The sequence below is a fragment of the Propithecus coquereli genome, unplaced genomic scaffold (genome assembly GCF_000956105.1).
Source record: "Propithecus coquereli isolate 6110/MARCELLA unplaced genomic scaffold, Pcoq_1.0 Scaffold235, whole genome shotgun sequence".
NCBI lineage: Eukaryota > Metazoa > Chordata > Mammalia > Primates > Indriidae > Propithecus > Propithecus coquereli.
Window position 1 is genome coordinate 593,151 of NW_012147897.1, and position 14,876 is coordinate 608,026.

General features: G+C 35.4%; 2 protein-coding genes across 2 annotated transcripts; one reads left to right on the forward strand and one right to left on the reverse strand.

The window, feature by feature from the left end:
• Positions 1-3,424: 3,424 nt before the first annotated feature.
• LOC105811362 (olfactory receptor 51A4-like) lies at positions 3,425-4,366 on the forward strand. Its single transcript, XM_012645545.1, has one exon. It carries the CDS (start codon positions 3,425-3,427, stop codon positions 4,364-4,366), a length of 942 nt encoding a protein of 313 aa, XP_012500999.1.
• A 4,955-nt stretch (positions 4,367-9,321) lies between these two features.
• On the reverse strand, positions 9,322-10,312 carry LOC105811433 (olfactory receptor 51A4). Its single transcript, XM_012645627.1, has one exon. The coding sequence runs from the start codon at positions 10,292-10,294 to the stop codon at positions 9,353-9,355; it is 942 nt and encodes a 313-aa protein (XP_012501081.1). The 5' UTR covers positions 10,295-10,312; the 3' UTR covers positions 9,322-9,352.
• Positions 10,313-14,876: the final 4,564 nt, after the last annotated feature.

Below are 14,876 nucleotides of genomic sequence, written 5' to 3' on the forward strand. Positions count from 1 at the left end.
TCGCCAGCTTTGGTGTTTTGCGATTTTTTGATAGAGGCCAATCTCACTGGGGTTAGGTGATATCTCATTGTGGTTTTGATTTGCATTTCTCTAATGATTAGAAATGTTGAGCTTTTTTTTTTATATGTTTGCTGGCCATTATTCTGTCTTCTTTTAAAAAGTTTCTGTTCATTTCGTTTGCCCATGTGTTGATGGGGTTGTTTGATTTTTTCTTGTTGATTTTTTTCAGTTCTAGATAAATTCTGGTTATCAGCCCTTTATCAGATGTTTAGAGAGCAAATATTTTCTCCCATTCTGTGGGCTGTCTATTCACTCTAATGATAATTTCCTTGGCAGTGCAGAAGCTTTTTAAATTGATTAGATCCCATTTATTTATTTTGTCGCTGCGGTGATTGCTTTAGGGTTCAAAATTGCTTCTCTTTCAACAAAAAAACAGCAGAAGGACACTTTATATTTCAGTAGGCATATCTTAATCTAAATGTTCTCTTTTACTCCTCAAGAGTTAGAGCAAAGCAAGAGAAAGTAGAGGCAGAGATGCTCTTATCTGTCATTTGATGGCTTCAGAATTTTCAAGTCTAGTGGATGTTAAAAGTTGCCTCTATTTTCACAACCCCTTTGCAATCTTCATAGACCACCTCCTGAAACCTCTCAGTGCTATTGTATTGATGAGCTATGCCCTCTTCTTCAGTTGGCTAATCTTCATCCCTTCATTCCTCTGCTCACGTTCTCCTTGGTTTAACAGAATCCAGTTTAAAAATGACCCCAGGTAGGTTATCCTATTTTATGTTCCATGTTTGGAACCTAAATTCATATTCCTTTGACCCTAAAGTGGGTGGTCAGCCATCTCAACCTCAAAATTCCCTCAGTAGCAGTCAGACAAGGACAACATAGCAAGGTCTCCAGATGGATATTCTTAATAAAAAAATCCATTTCCGTAGTAAGTCTGGTATATAGGAGAAACATAAGGGTATTTGGGAATGCAGTTTTAGCTTATTTTATAACAACTTTATTGAGATATTATTGACATACAATACATTTCATTTTTTAAGATGCAATACAATGTGTTTTAGCATATGCAAAGTGCTGTGCAATGATCACCATTATCAAATGTTGTAATAGTTTCATCAACCTGAAAAGAAATCCCATATCCACTAGCAGTCATTATTCATTTATCCATTCCCTCGGTTTCTAAAAATGATTAATCTTCTTTCTGTCTCCATGGATTTGTCTGTGCCAGACATTTCACGTAAATGAAATAATGCAATATGTCATCTTTTGGGACTGATTTCTTTCACTTACCATGATTTAAACGGTCATTCATGTTGTAACATATATCAGTACTTCACTCATTTTTGTTACCAAGTTATAGTACATCGCATACATTCAGAACAGTTAACCCATTCCTCGCTCGGTGATCAATTGCACTGTGTACAAGTTCTTTTGTGAACTTATGTTTTCTGAACTCTTGAGAATGTGCGTAAGAGTGGAATTTCTGGATCATATAACAACTGTATGTTTAATTTTTTTTTCTTTTTTTCTTTATTTCTGCATATTATGGGGGTACAAATGTTTAGGTTACATTGCCCTTGCCTCCACCCCCCCGGTCAGAGCTTCAAGTGTGTCCATTCCCCACATGGTGCGCATCGCACTCATTATGTTTGTATATACTCATCCCCTAAGGCGAAAGAAATATGTATGTTTAAAATTTTGATAAATTGTCCAGATGTTTTCCAAAGTGGGTGAAGTAGCCAGGCACAGTGGCTCGTGTCTGTAATCCCAGCACTTTGGGAGGCCAAGCTGGAACGAGTGCTTGACACCAGGAGTTTTAAACTAGCCTGAGCAACATAGAGAAAGCTTGTCTCTAGAAAGAAATTTAAAAATTAGCTGGGTGTGGTGGTGTGCACCTGTAGTCCCAGCTACTCAGGAAGCTGAGGCAGGAGGATAGCTTGAGTCCAGAAGTTCAAGGTTATAGTGTGTATGATTGCACACTGCTCTCCAGCCAGGGTGACAGAGCAAGACCCTGTCTCTAATAAATATGTAAATATATAAATATATAAAAATTTAGGCCAGGCGCGGTTGCTCACACTTGTAATTCTAGCACTCTGGGAGGCCGAGGCAGGAGGATTGCTTGAGGTCAGGAGTTTAAGACCAGCCTGAGCAAGAGCGAGATCCCATCTCTACTAAAAATAGAAAAATTAGCCAGTCTTGGTGGCACTAGCCTGTAATCCCAGCTACTCTGGAGGCTGAGGCAGGAGAATCGCTTGAGCCCAGGAGTTTGAGGTTGCTGTGAGCTAGGCTGACGCCACGTCACTCTAGCCCAGGTGACAGAACAAGACTCTGTCTCAAAAAAAAAAAAGAATTTAAATTTAAAAAAAGAATAAAGTGGAAGAACCATTTTACAATACCACCAGCAATGCAGAAGAGTTCAAGTTTCTCCACATCCTTGTTACCAATCGTTACTATTTGTCTTTTTTTTTTTTATATAAGCATTTCTATATGTGTGAAGTGGTATCTCATTTTGGTTTTGAATTGCGTGTTGTTAATGTTGAGGATATTGTCATGTTCACTGTAGAGTTGTCAGAGTTCTTTATATATTCTTGCTATAAGTCCAGGTATATGATATACCAATAGTGTCTCTCATTGTGTGGGTTATCTTTCCACTTTCTTGATAATGTTTTTCACTTGATAAAAGTTTTTTAATTTTCATGAAATCCAGTTTATGTACTTTGTTGTTGTTTATGCTTTTGGTGCCATACCTAACAATCCATTGTGAAACACAAAGTCACTAAGACATACCTCCTATGTTTCTTTCTAAGAGCTTTAATGCTTTAGCTCTTACACTTACGTCTCTAGAATATTTTGAGATAATTTTTATGTAAGGTGGGGGGTAGGGTTTAACTTCTTTCTTTTAGATGTGGATATCAAGTTGTCCTGGCCAAATTTTTTGAAAGAATACAGATTCTTAAAGGTTAATTTTCTTTGATAACTATATATACAGTTGTAGTAAGTGGATGTCCTTATGTGATCCTATACTTAACCTTACAATTTCCAAGGTTGGAATTTCACTGTCCTAACAAAATATATTCTAGGAAATAGACACAGAAAATTCTGCTGCTTCCTTCCTGTCTGCTGAGTCCAGAAATGGCATTTGGAATATATTTATCTGTTGGTAAATTACTTGTGTGGATGAATATATATTTTAAGTCCTTCCTGTTCTCTTACTTACCTAGGTCTTACCATTAGTCCTGTTTATATTTCATGAAATACTTTGCTTTAGCCCTAAGAATTATTATAGGGTAATAGGTGGAATCACAAGATTCATACCAACCAAATGACCAAAGAATACTCATTTGAGCCAATTTATTTATGCCATTGCAGGAAGCCTCTTCTGAGACCCACATGCTGATTTCCTCATATTCCTGAGATGTCAGTCTTTAATACCTCCAAACTGGAAATCTCTATGTTCTTCCTGATTGGGATCCCAGGGATGGAACATGCACACATTTGGGTCTACATCCCCATTTGCCTCATGTACCTCGTTGCCATCCTGGGGAACTGCACCATCCTCTGTTTCATAAAAACTGAGACGTCTCTGCACGAGCCTATGTATTATTTCCTCTCCATGCTGGCATTTTCCGACCTGGGACTGTCCATCTCCTCTCTTCCAACCATGCTGAGAATCTTCTTGTTCAATGCCACAGGAATTTCCTCAGATGCCTGCTTTGCCCAAGAGTTTTTCATTCATGCATTCTCAGCTATGGAGTCATCAGTACTTTTCATCATGTCTGTTGATCGCTTTATAGCCATCTACAACCCTTTGAGATACACCTCCATCCTCACCAATGACAGAGTCATTAAAGTTGGCCTTGTATTTGCTGCAATATCTCTTTCAGTTGTCTTGCCTTTCCCTTTTATCCTAAAGAGGCTGAAATTCTGTAAGAAAAGCCTTTTATCTCACTCTTACTGCCTCCACCAGGATGTCATGAAGTTAGCCTGTTCTGACAACAGGGTTAATATCATCTATGGGTTTTTTGCGGCTCTTTTGTCTGTATTATACTTGATATGCATTTCTGTGTCTTACATGTTGATTCTGAAAATTGTTATGGGCATTGCCTCACACAAGGGTCGCCTCAAGGTCCTCAACACTTGCGTCTCCCACATCTGCGCTGTGCTCATCTTCTATGTGCCCATCATCACCTTGGCGGCCCTTCACCGCTTTGCCAAAAATGTTTCTCCAGTTATTAGGGTCATAATAGCTGATATCTTCCTTCTAGTTCCCCCTCTGATGAATCCCATTGTGTACTCTGTGAAGAGTCAGCAGATTAGAAATCTGATCCTGGCAAAATTATGTCAGAAACAGCATTGATGGCAGAAATTTTAGCTTCAATGAAATCCCAGCTCACTTTGCAATTTCAGAACAAACATAGGAATCCAAGAACAGCAATGAAAGACTAGAGACTGAACACAAAGTTATACTGCATATACTTAGTAGGCCTGTGGAATGTCACGTAATTTATTTAATCAAGTAGTAAGGACATTCTAGATTAGATATCTTGGAATTTGGGCTTGGGGTCATAATATGTTTATACCTAAGTTTCTCACCTCATTTTTCCTTTTTATCTTTCTCTACAACACCAGCTGTATAAGTAGACTCAACCATAGCAGTAAAGTCCTAATTAAAATTCAAAAAATTTTCATAGTATTATTTGAAAAAAGAAAAATGAACATGTTCATTTAGAAAAAAGGCTATCATGGCTCTAATTAGCTCAGTAATGATCAGTAGTGATTCAAGTGTATGGACAGATTAAGCACACACACTCATTCACATGGCTCAGCATTTCCTAATCTCCTGTGGTGCATATATGTGTGTCAGTCATCAGCAATTTAAATAAAATACTAAAAATGCCCTCATTCTAAAATATTGTGAAATATGTTTGGAGATATAACTCTCATGTGCATAAGATGATTAATATAAAATACTAAAATAATAGATAAGCCAATATTTTATTTGTTTGTTTTTGATTATCTACCATAGGGTCCATAAAATGTCTCCTTTAAATGAATGTTGAGCCTCATCTAATTTTGTACAAAACTCTCTATTTGTCGCTGTTATATCCTTAAACAACAGTATTAATTCTTTATTGCCTGTATTATAAATCAATGTGTAAGTTATTTAAGAAACAAATTTTAGCCTCTATATGTTCATGCTCAAAAAAGTGCCTGGAACATACTTGTTTATAGTATGTTTATGAAAAACTTCATAATTTTAGCCAATTTTAAATATATACAAAATATATATGATAATAAAATCAAAAAATCGGTTAGAATATGTCTGGGAAACTCCATTAATATATAGTTCACATGTTGTATAAGTTAATTACTTAGAACAGAAAATAGAAGCAAACAAAAATAGTATTCAGAAATTATAACATAAAAGGAGTAATGTGTGTGTGTGTGTGTGTCTGTGTGTGTATGTGTGTGATATACTCAGGTCCTCACTAAAACACTAAAAGTTATCTGACCCAATATATATATATACTTCTAATAAGCACTAACCCATACTAAACCGTGAAAATCAAAAAGTCTGCTGCATTACTCCATTGCAAGTCACAGAAAATTAAATATTATCTTAAAAAAGTAAAACATTGTTAGTAAGATATTACAATGGCTCACAGGAAGTTAAACTTGTGGGAACCAGGGAGCTACAGCACACTTCAGTGCTGGAAAGAATTTGTTTGCACCACTAACTCTCTCACCTTTCACCTCTCCATCTTGTTTCTATCAGTTTTGAATTAAGCTAAACCACGTGATGTGTTAAACGGTCCCAAGTTGGATAAACAAGCAGTAGGACACATTTTACATCTCAGCTAAGAGGAGAGAGAATTGTCACTATCAGTTCAATTTAAAGAACTGAGTAATAGGTTTCTTAATATCCTAGCAGAACTGATCACTATTCCCATGCATGTGGACTTAATGGGATTGGCACAATTGGTCATATGCCAATCTCTGTCCCATGACCCCAATCATTGTGACTGTAATATATGAAAAAGGAGATGGATGCTCTTTCCAGAAAGTCTGGAGAAATGCTATCTGTGAATATATCTGTGAAGTAAGAATGCAGTTTGCAATCAATGGTGTCTGCGAATTGATGCAATATGGTACTAGCTTCTATAGTTTGCAATTAGATGAAGTCTAGAAATCAGCAGCCTTTCAACTTAGCTGCAGTCTTATGACATCATCTTTGTGGGAAAAATGCTTAAAAAAGGGGCCCTATTAAAGCTAAGATGTTTAGCTTATACAGACAAAAGTAGTCATCTACTTTTAAAATTACACTACTGTTCTCACGTAAATCCTATATCACAAAGGCATACTGTCTTTGCCTAATTCACATATACTCTACGTCTTAAAAATGATGCTCCCTTTTGTCCCTTTTAATTTTATAGTGTAGCATTTTTTGCAACGTTCTCACAGTAACCTCTCACAAATAACCAATGTGAGAAAACAAATCAGTACATACAAAACCAAAACACAACACAACAAAATAACAACAAAACTTAGCATAACCTAAAAAAAAAAAGTCTTTGAACTATTGTCTTTTGGTATGGTTTACATGCATTCCCATAGGTCTTTGCACTTTTTCGTCTCTGATGGTTTCTTTCACTTTTCTGGAAATTTTCCATTGAGTGCCTTTCTGAAGAATTTTCCTGGTAGCAGATTGCTCTGAGGTTCTGTGCAATAGAGTTCAAGGTAATTTGGGTAACCATGGGCTTAATCATTCGTTGTTTGACAATTACGTTTAGACTAGGGTTTCTCATCCTTGGCACTATTGGCATTTTGGACCGGGTAATTCTTTTTCATAGGGGCTGTCCTGTGCATTGAAGAATGGTTAGTAGCATCTCTGGCCTCTAACCACTGAATATCAATAGTGCACCCACACCTCCCAAATTGCAACAACCAAAAATGTGTCTCCAGACATTGCCAAATGTCTCTTGGAGGTAACATTTTCCACAGTTGGGAACCACTGTTTTAGGAGCCCCAGAGCTGGGCTTTTGTTGCTCCAAGAACTATGCTCTACGTTTCAGAAATGTGAAAATTATTATATCAACCAAAAAGTCATCCCTTCCCCCAATGGCATTTTTGTATCTTTATATTATTTTTCATTTCATTTTATTAAGAATATCAGAAGAGACCTAATATATAGATTCTCTTTGAGAGTCTTGCACATGACATCTATAATAACCTGCAAGAATTAGATACTTATTAAAGCCACTTAATCGCCACTCATCTTGTTAATGGAGTCTGTGGAAGTTTTCACATAGCCTATGCTCATACTGGGAGAATATGAGCTTCTATTTCTTTCGATTAATAAAGTATGTTGACAACTGTTTTGTCATGCTACAACCCCGAACTCCATGTCTGCATTTGTAAGATTTTGGAAAAGGCAGATGGATATGACTATATACCTCAAACATAGAAACATTTCTTGTCCTGATCTGATGATAGGGATTTCCTACAGTAGAATAGCTTTGTCGAAACAAATGCAATCTTGAATTTGAAACTAAAATGTAACCAAGATAGTACTATACCAGAGTTTCAATACACAAAGAGTGCAATGCGCACCACCAGAAGGATGGACATATTTGAAATTCGGACTTGGGGGGGGGGCAAGGGCAACATATGTAACCTAAACATCTGTACCCCCATAATATGCTGAAATAAAAAAACAATAAGAATTGAATCCCAACTTCAGAATTCCTATATATGTGAATTTCATTAAATCAATCTCTCAGAGTCTCCATCTCTTCAATTAAAATAAATAGGGAGAAATGCTTTATAAAAACCTAGGCCATCATGAGAAACAAATAAAATATGCCTGGAAATTCCTGAAAGCATATCTTGCATATATTAGAGATTCAAAAATAATGCTTATATCTATTAAAACTCTTCATTAATTGTGAGGTATTATCCAATTGGGTGGTTGGTCCAATTATTCTTCTTTTAGTATTTGACTCTTTGAGGCTAAAAGTGTAGAAGATAAAATTGGTACGGTTGATGGAAAAGACTTGATTCAATGAGTGGGCATAAGAAATAGTTTCCATGATATGCAAGATTCTAAGGTCATATTAGGAAGGAAAATTGGAATTTTTGTCATAAGTAACATCCAAGACAATAAATTTCTCTTTAACATCATATCCTTTATTCCTATTGTTAAAATCTGTGAGCATTTATATGCCCACACTTGAAATACACAACTTAAGTAAACTGTATTCTACATATGAAATAGTACTGAACTCTTCAATAAACATTTTTTCCACCAAAAATGGCCTTATTTTTACATTCATTCATTAGCAATTATTTATTGAGATCTACTCTGCTTCAGAAATGTCCTAGACATTATGTGTAGAGATAAAGAAAATAGATAGTTCTCCCCAATACTCTTTATTCAGGAAGTAGAAAACAAATAAATGTATCTATAATTACAAATATTAAGTATAATGAAGAATAAAGAGATAAAAAAGAAGGTCATAATATGAACTGGGGTTTAGGTCCTCTATGATGAAATTAAGCTGAAAGTTTAAAAAAATGAATAGAAATGAGTTGTATGAAATTGGAATCAAGAGTATTTTAACAAAAGGCATCTAATGTGAAAACCCACAGAAGACAGAGAGCTCTGTAAAGTGAATACCTCTTCAGAAGGCCAGTGTGACTGGAATTTAATGATTATTTGATGATAGAAAGAGTGCAGTCCATATATGGTCTTAGAGTATGTTCTTCTTTGATTTAATTATTTTCCTAAAAAAGTAAGAGTTTGTATTTTGCCTTTTAGAATGTTGACTCTCACCTTGCATAGAGAATCAGTTAAAAGGCAGCAAGAGTGGACATTTAGAAACTTAGGAGGTTTTTGCAGTATTTCACTAAAGAAATGCTGGTGACATATTAATACTAAAATGATTAAAATGTAAAAAGATATAGAATTAAGATACAATTTTGGTCTAGCATTAAAAGGACTTAGTGTAGAGAGGTTGAATGTGGAGGATGAGAAATCAACTACTGTCAGAACTATAGACATTACTATTTTTCTGACTTGGTTGTAATTTTTTGCTTTAATCAGAGATGATAACAAAAGACATACTTTTTTCCTGTTAATTGAAATGGGGACCTCAAGCAATGCATTTTGTGTTTCCAGTTCTATGGCCATTCTCAATATCCAGAATGAATGAAATAAGTCTCGTGATAAAAATAAAAATATATATTGATAATTCTTTGCATCGAATATTAGGTTTTCTCAAACTCACCTTAAATCTCTCTTACTAAAGACAACTCCCATTATGTTTTATATGCTACGTGACTGTTATATCTGCTTCTGACACAATTTTGCTCCAATTCTCACTCTAATCTGTCTAGTTTTCACACAATAAACAATTGGGTTCATCAGTGGAGGTACAAGAAAGAGAACATTTGCCATGAGAACATTAGCGAGGGGAGAGACATGCCGGGCAAAGCGATGGACAATGGCCAGGTTGATGATGGGCAGATAGAAGATGATCACAGCACATATGTGCGAAACACAAGTATTGAGGGCCTTGAGCTGCTCCTTTTGGGATGCAATTCCCAGCACAGTCTTGAGGATCAGGATGTAAGACACAGCAATGAGCATAAAGTCTACCATAAGGCAGAGTGCCCCCAAAAAGCCATAGATGACATCAATTTGGTTGTCAGAGCAGGCCAACTTCATGACATCTTGGTGTAGACAGTAGGAATGGGATAATTGACTTTTCTTACAATATCTTAAACTTCTCAACGTGAAGGGGAAGGGAAGAACCAGGAGTATGCTCTTGAAGGAGAGTACCATTCCTATTTGGGCAACTCTGACAGTTGTAAGGATGGAGCTGTATCTCAGAGGGTTGTGGATGGCTAGGAAGCGGTCAAATGACATGATCAGGAGGACTGAGGACTCAAGTGCTGTGAACCCATGGATGAAGAATTCCTGGGCAAAGCAGGCATTGGCAGAAATTTCAGGAGCATTGAGCAGGAAGATCCTCAACATGGTTGGCAGAGAAGATAAAGACAAACCCAAGTCAGACATAGCCAACATGGAAAGGAAATAGTACATGGGCTCATGCAAGGAGGGCTCTGTCTTGATAATAGAAAGGATAGTACAATTTCCCAGAATAGCAATAAGATACATGCTGCAGATGGGGATAGAGATCCAGATGTGTGCATATTCTAGCCCTGGCATCCCCACCAAGAAGAAAGTGGTGATTTCAAAGTGTGATGTGTTGACAGTGGACATAATGCATTCAGAGGGCTCTGCAATAAAACATATAGACACCAGCGTTGGTAAAATATTAATATCTGGAAATTTTGTAGTATAAAAAGCAATGTTTAGATTTATGGCTTCTTTCAGCTTTCTTGTGACAGAACAAAGCATTTATGTGGCTATCATATGGAGAAAAGTAGATGCCACTTTAGACTAGAATCTGCCTATATTATAAATTCGGAAAATTATTTCTGGCTGTATTTTTTCTATGGAGAAACAAGATTTAAATTTTGCATTTAGATATAGATATTTCATTTTTTCCTGTAAAATATTAGTAAACCTTAGTTAATTAATTTGGAGTCCTCATTATTTCTTGCTTTCAGATCCTAGATAAAGTATTGGGTAAGACATATGATTTTTTAGAATGACCCTACATGTGGGCAAAAGAATCTTACAGATAAAATGCCTTCCTAATTCTCAGCTCCCACAAATGTATGGTCTTCTCAAAACCAAACTTCCCTAAGTTTTATCCTTGCCATCTGAAATTTGTTGATGATTTATCCTCGCCACAGCAATTAGGCAAGAGAGGGATATTAAGGGTGTCCAAATGGGGACAGACGAGATCAAACTCTCTCTCTTTGCCGATGATATGATATTATATCTAGAAAACCCTAAAGACTCATCTAAGAGACTCCTAGAACTGATAAACGAATTCAGCAAAGTCTCAGGCTACAAAATCAACACACACAAATCTGAGGCATTCATATATGCCAACAACAGTCAAGCAGAAGATCAAATCAAAAAGGCAATTCCTTTTACAATAGCCTCAAAGAAAATTAAATATCTAGGAATATATTTAACGAAAGATGTAAGAGACTTATACAGGGAGAACTACGAAACACTGAAAAAAGAAATTGTAGAAGATGTAAACAGATGGAAAAACCTACCTTGCTCATGGATTGGTAGAATCAATATCGTTAAAATGTCCATACTACCTAAAGTGATCTACAGAATTAATGCAATCCCTATCAAAATCCCATTATCATTCTTCACAGATCTGGAAAAAATAATTCTACGCTTTGTATGGAACCAGAAAAGACCTCGTATAGCCAAAGCAATCTTAAGTAAAAAGAACAAACTGGGAGGTATCAGTTTACCTGACTTTAAGCTGTACTACCAGGCTGTAGTGATTAAAACAGCTTGGTACTGGCACAAAAATAGAGACATTGACCTCTGGAACAGGACTGAGAATCCAGAGATGAAACCATCTGCATATGGTAATCTAATCTTTGACAAAGCTGACAAAAACATACACTGGGGAAAAGAATCTCTTTTCAATAAGTGATGATTTAAACATTCTTTACAAAATCACATTATTTTTAAATCATTTATATAGTTGAAAGGGAAGTACTGTAGAGATTACTGACAGACGGTGTGTCATTTTCTCCTGGACTGGAATTTGTGACCAGTTGTGTAGTGTTGACTGGAGGACAATAACCTGAAGTGGTTAGTATAACAATTTAGGAGAATTTGAATTCTACAAAACCTGGGATGCCAAAAGATAAATAGTCTATTTACACAGTCTCTGAAAGGAGCACTCTGTCTAGTGGTATGAGTTTCCAATGCTCATCCTGCTCTGTATAAAGTTCTATGTGGCTGAGACAAAAAGAGAATTCAAATGAAAGCCAAATACACGAGTATATCTGGGTACTTACTAGAGAGTGGATATTTTGGTGAGCACTTTTGAGAGTAGCTGAAGAATCTCAGTATTAAAACCCAAGAAGATATCATTGAAATCTTCTGCCACCAATAGCTCCTCCTGATATAGAAGGGCTTGTCTCCTCCTTTTCCCCTAAACACTGGCTCTGGGACCACTGAGTGCTCTAGGGATGCAGCCAAGCTGGATCTTTTCTGAGAATAAGAATAAACATCTGCAGATGTAGTAAACCCATCCATGTTGATACCAAGGAAACGTAATAAACATCCAGACCTTGAATAAGGGGCTGTTTGGTTAGAGAGAGGTCCTTAATAATCAGGTATTAGAGAGACATAGTAAATCCTGTACAAAAGCCATGATAACTTCTGTTGGATAGTTCACTTATATATTATTCTTTTACCCAGGGCAGAGCCTAAGCAGAATGCTATGTGTTGAGTCTGCATTCAAGGAAATGTTGCAGGACAAATACCCTACGTAATAATTTTACTCTAGACTTTACTCCTGAATCCTGGATCCATCCTTCCAGGTGCTCTGGACATTACTGACTAAAGATTCCTTAAAACCAAATCATGCACCCTAAACTCCATTTTCCCTTCCCAAACCTGCACTTTTCAAGGAACTTATCAGAGTAATAAGCTTTCGTGTTTAAAAATTCACTAGCCAAAAATCTGAGCTCTTTTGTCTCACGTTTTGTGCACACTAAAAGCCAATATTTATTAAGAATTTAAATTGTTTCATTTATTGAGTTTTATTACTAGATGATGATTTCAAATCCTGGAATCTTTTGAATAATGTTAACTAATGTTATCTTCTTCATTTTTTTGATGAAGAAATTGTTTCTCAAGGAAATCAAGCAGTCTGTCCAAGATCACATGAGGGTTGTAGGGTAGCGGTAAGCTAGGAACTCAGGTCTGTCGTAGCGAAACATACAGCGTGCAGTCTTGATGATCAATCAATATTCGAAGAGTTGCAAACCGAATGTTTGTCTGGAATTCTGTACTATTGTCAGCACTGCAAATTGACTACTGGTTGATTTCTGGGGATAATATGGAACATTTAGTCTCACAGTTGTGAACCTTTGAAATAATGAAAATCATGCCAGCATGTAGATCTTGGGGAAAAGGTACTTATGGAGAAGAAAAATACATACTCACTTTCATTAATATATTGTCTTTGGAGGGATGTTAATAGAGTTGACTAAGGCGAGGAAACATAAGGAAGTTTTACCATAATCTTCCCATGAAGTTTTTTAAACTATGTGATGATTACTTCTTAATTGCAAACAGCCTACTGTTTGCATCCCCCTTGGCTATGTTGCCAATAATTCTTCTCTTTCATTCTTGCTTTCCCTGCGAGCTTTCTCCATGTTGTTCTCATTAAACAGAGAGCAGCATGCATTTTGTGTGTGTGGTAATTGCTTTGGTAAGGTCATGTGTCCATGGGCTTAATGTCCAACTTGAAGGACTGAGTCCATTTGTTCCATGACAATATAAAGGAACTGACAGAAGGACAGGTAGCACATCTGTTTTTTTTTTTTTCTAATCTTGATGTGTACAGTCACTAGCACAGTGGATGACATATAATAGCTTAGTAAATTTTTGTTAAATTAATAAATGATTATACTTTTAAAACTGGCATCATAAAATATGGACTGTTTTTATCCTTATTATCTTTCTCATTTTGCTATGCTTACTGTGCAATAAAAGAACAGATTTTAATAACTATAAGAACAAGCCATAAAGATTTTTACATTGCAACCTACTATTGTATCAATTTTTGTCTGCTTAATTTATATGATAGTATATTTTGAAAGTTTTATTTGTGCACATATAACATGAATATAAAGAATATTATAAATGCTATAATAAATGAATCATGCATATATATAATTGTTAACATTTCGTTCCATAGATTTGAGGTTTTTTCTTGTAAAAATAAAATATTTCAGATTAATAGAAGTTTCTTTGGCCCCATATACTGAATGATAATGAAGATATGCATATCAAACAGATGGGATACAGCTGAAGCAGTGCCTATATAGAAAATTATATGTTAAATTCATTTATTTTATCAGAAAAGAAGAATAGTTGAAAATACAAAGATAAAATTTCTATTTCAAGAAGATTGTAAAAGAAGGAAAAATTGAGCTGAAAGGAAAATGAAGGAAATAATAAGAGTAAGATCAGAAATCAATTTAAATAGACATAAAAAAGTCCCCAAAGTATACATTTGGTTCTTCGAAAATTTTTATAAAATGCATTTTAAAAAACTTAGCAAGACTGATCAAGAATAAAGAGAAAAAACAAAATTTATATTAATAATGAAAGCAGGGAATATAACTACAGATCTATAGACATACAGAAAATAAGTAGATTTAATAAACATAATGAATAACCTTTTTTCAGTACATAATTAGGTAAACAGATCAAATTCTTTAAAAAATACTAGGCCCCAGAATTTAAATAAGAAGGAAGAGAAAAGATGGGTAGTGCTATATCTGTTAGCACGATTTAGTTTAGACAGTAGCTTAGAACAAACATAGTTTAGAACAAAGCTCTGAAAAAAAATACTTCAAGTGGGCTTTATGATTTATTCAATGTTGTATATATCCTTTCAGAGAATAGAACACTTCCCAACTTGTTTCATGAGTAGTATCTAAACCAGTAAATTAATTATGAAAAAGGTAATTATTGGCGAATATATATTATGCAGAGATTTAAACCTTAATAAATAAGGATAGAGTATAATGACATATGAAGAAGATAAAACGTAATAGAATAACCAAGTGCAACTTATCCCAGGAATGTAGGATTAATTTTCAAGAAACATGAATGCATTTTTCCAGACTGCCAGACAAAAACAATAAATTCACATGATCATCTCAATATATAAAATTTA

Excerpts from the sequence above, each read along its gene's own strand:
- LOC105811433 (XM_012645627.1), bottom strand. The coding sequence starts at position 10,294 with ATGTCCACTGTCAACACATCACACTTTGAAATCACCACTTTCTTCTTG.
- LOC105811362 (XM_012645545.1), top strand. The coding sequence starts at position 3,425 with ATGTCAGTCTTTAATACCTCCAAACTGGAAATCTCTATGTTCTTCCTG.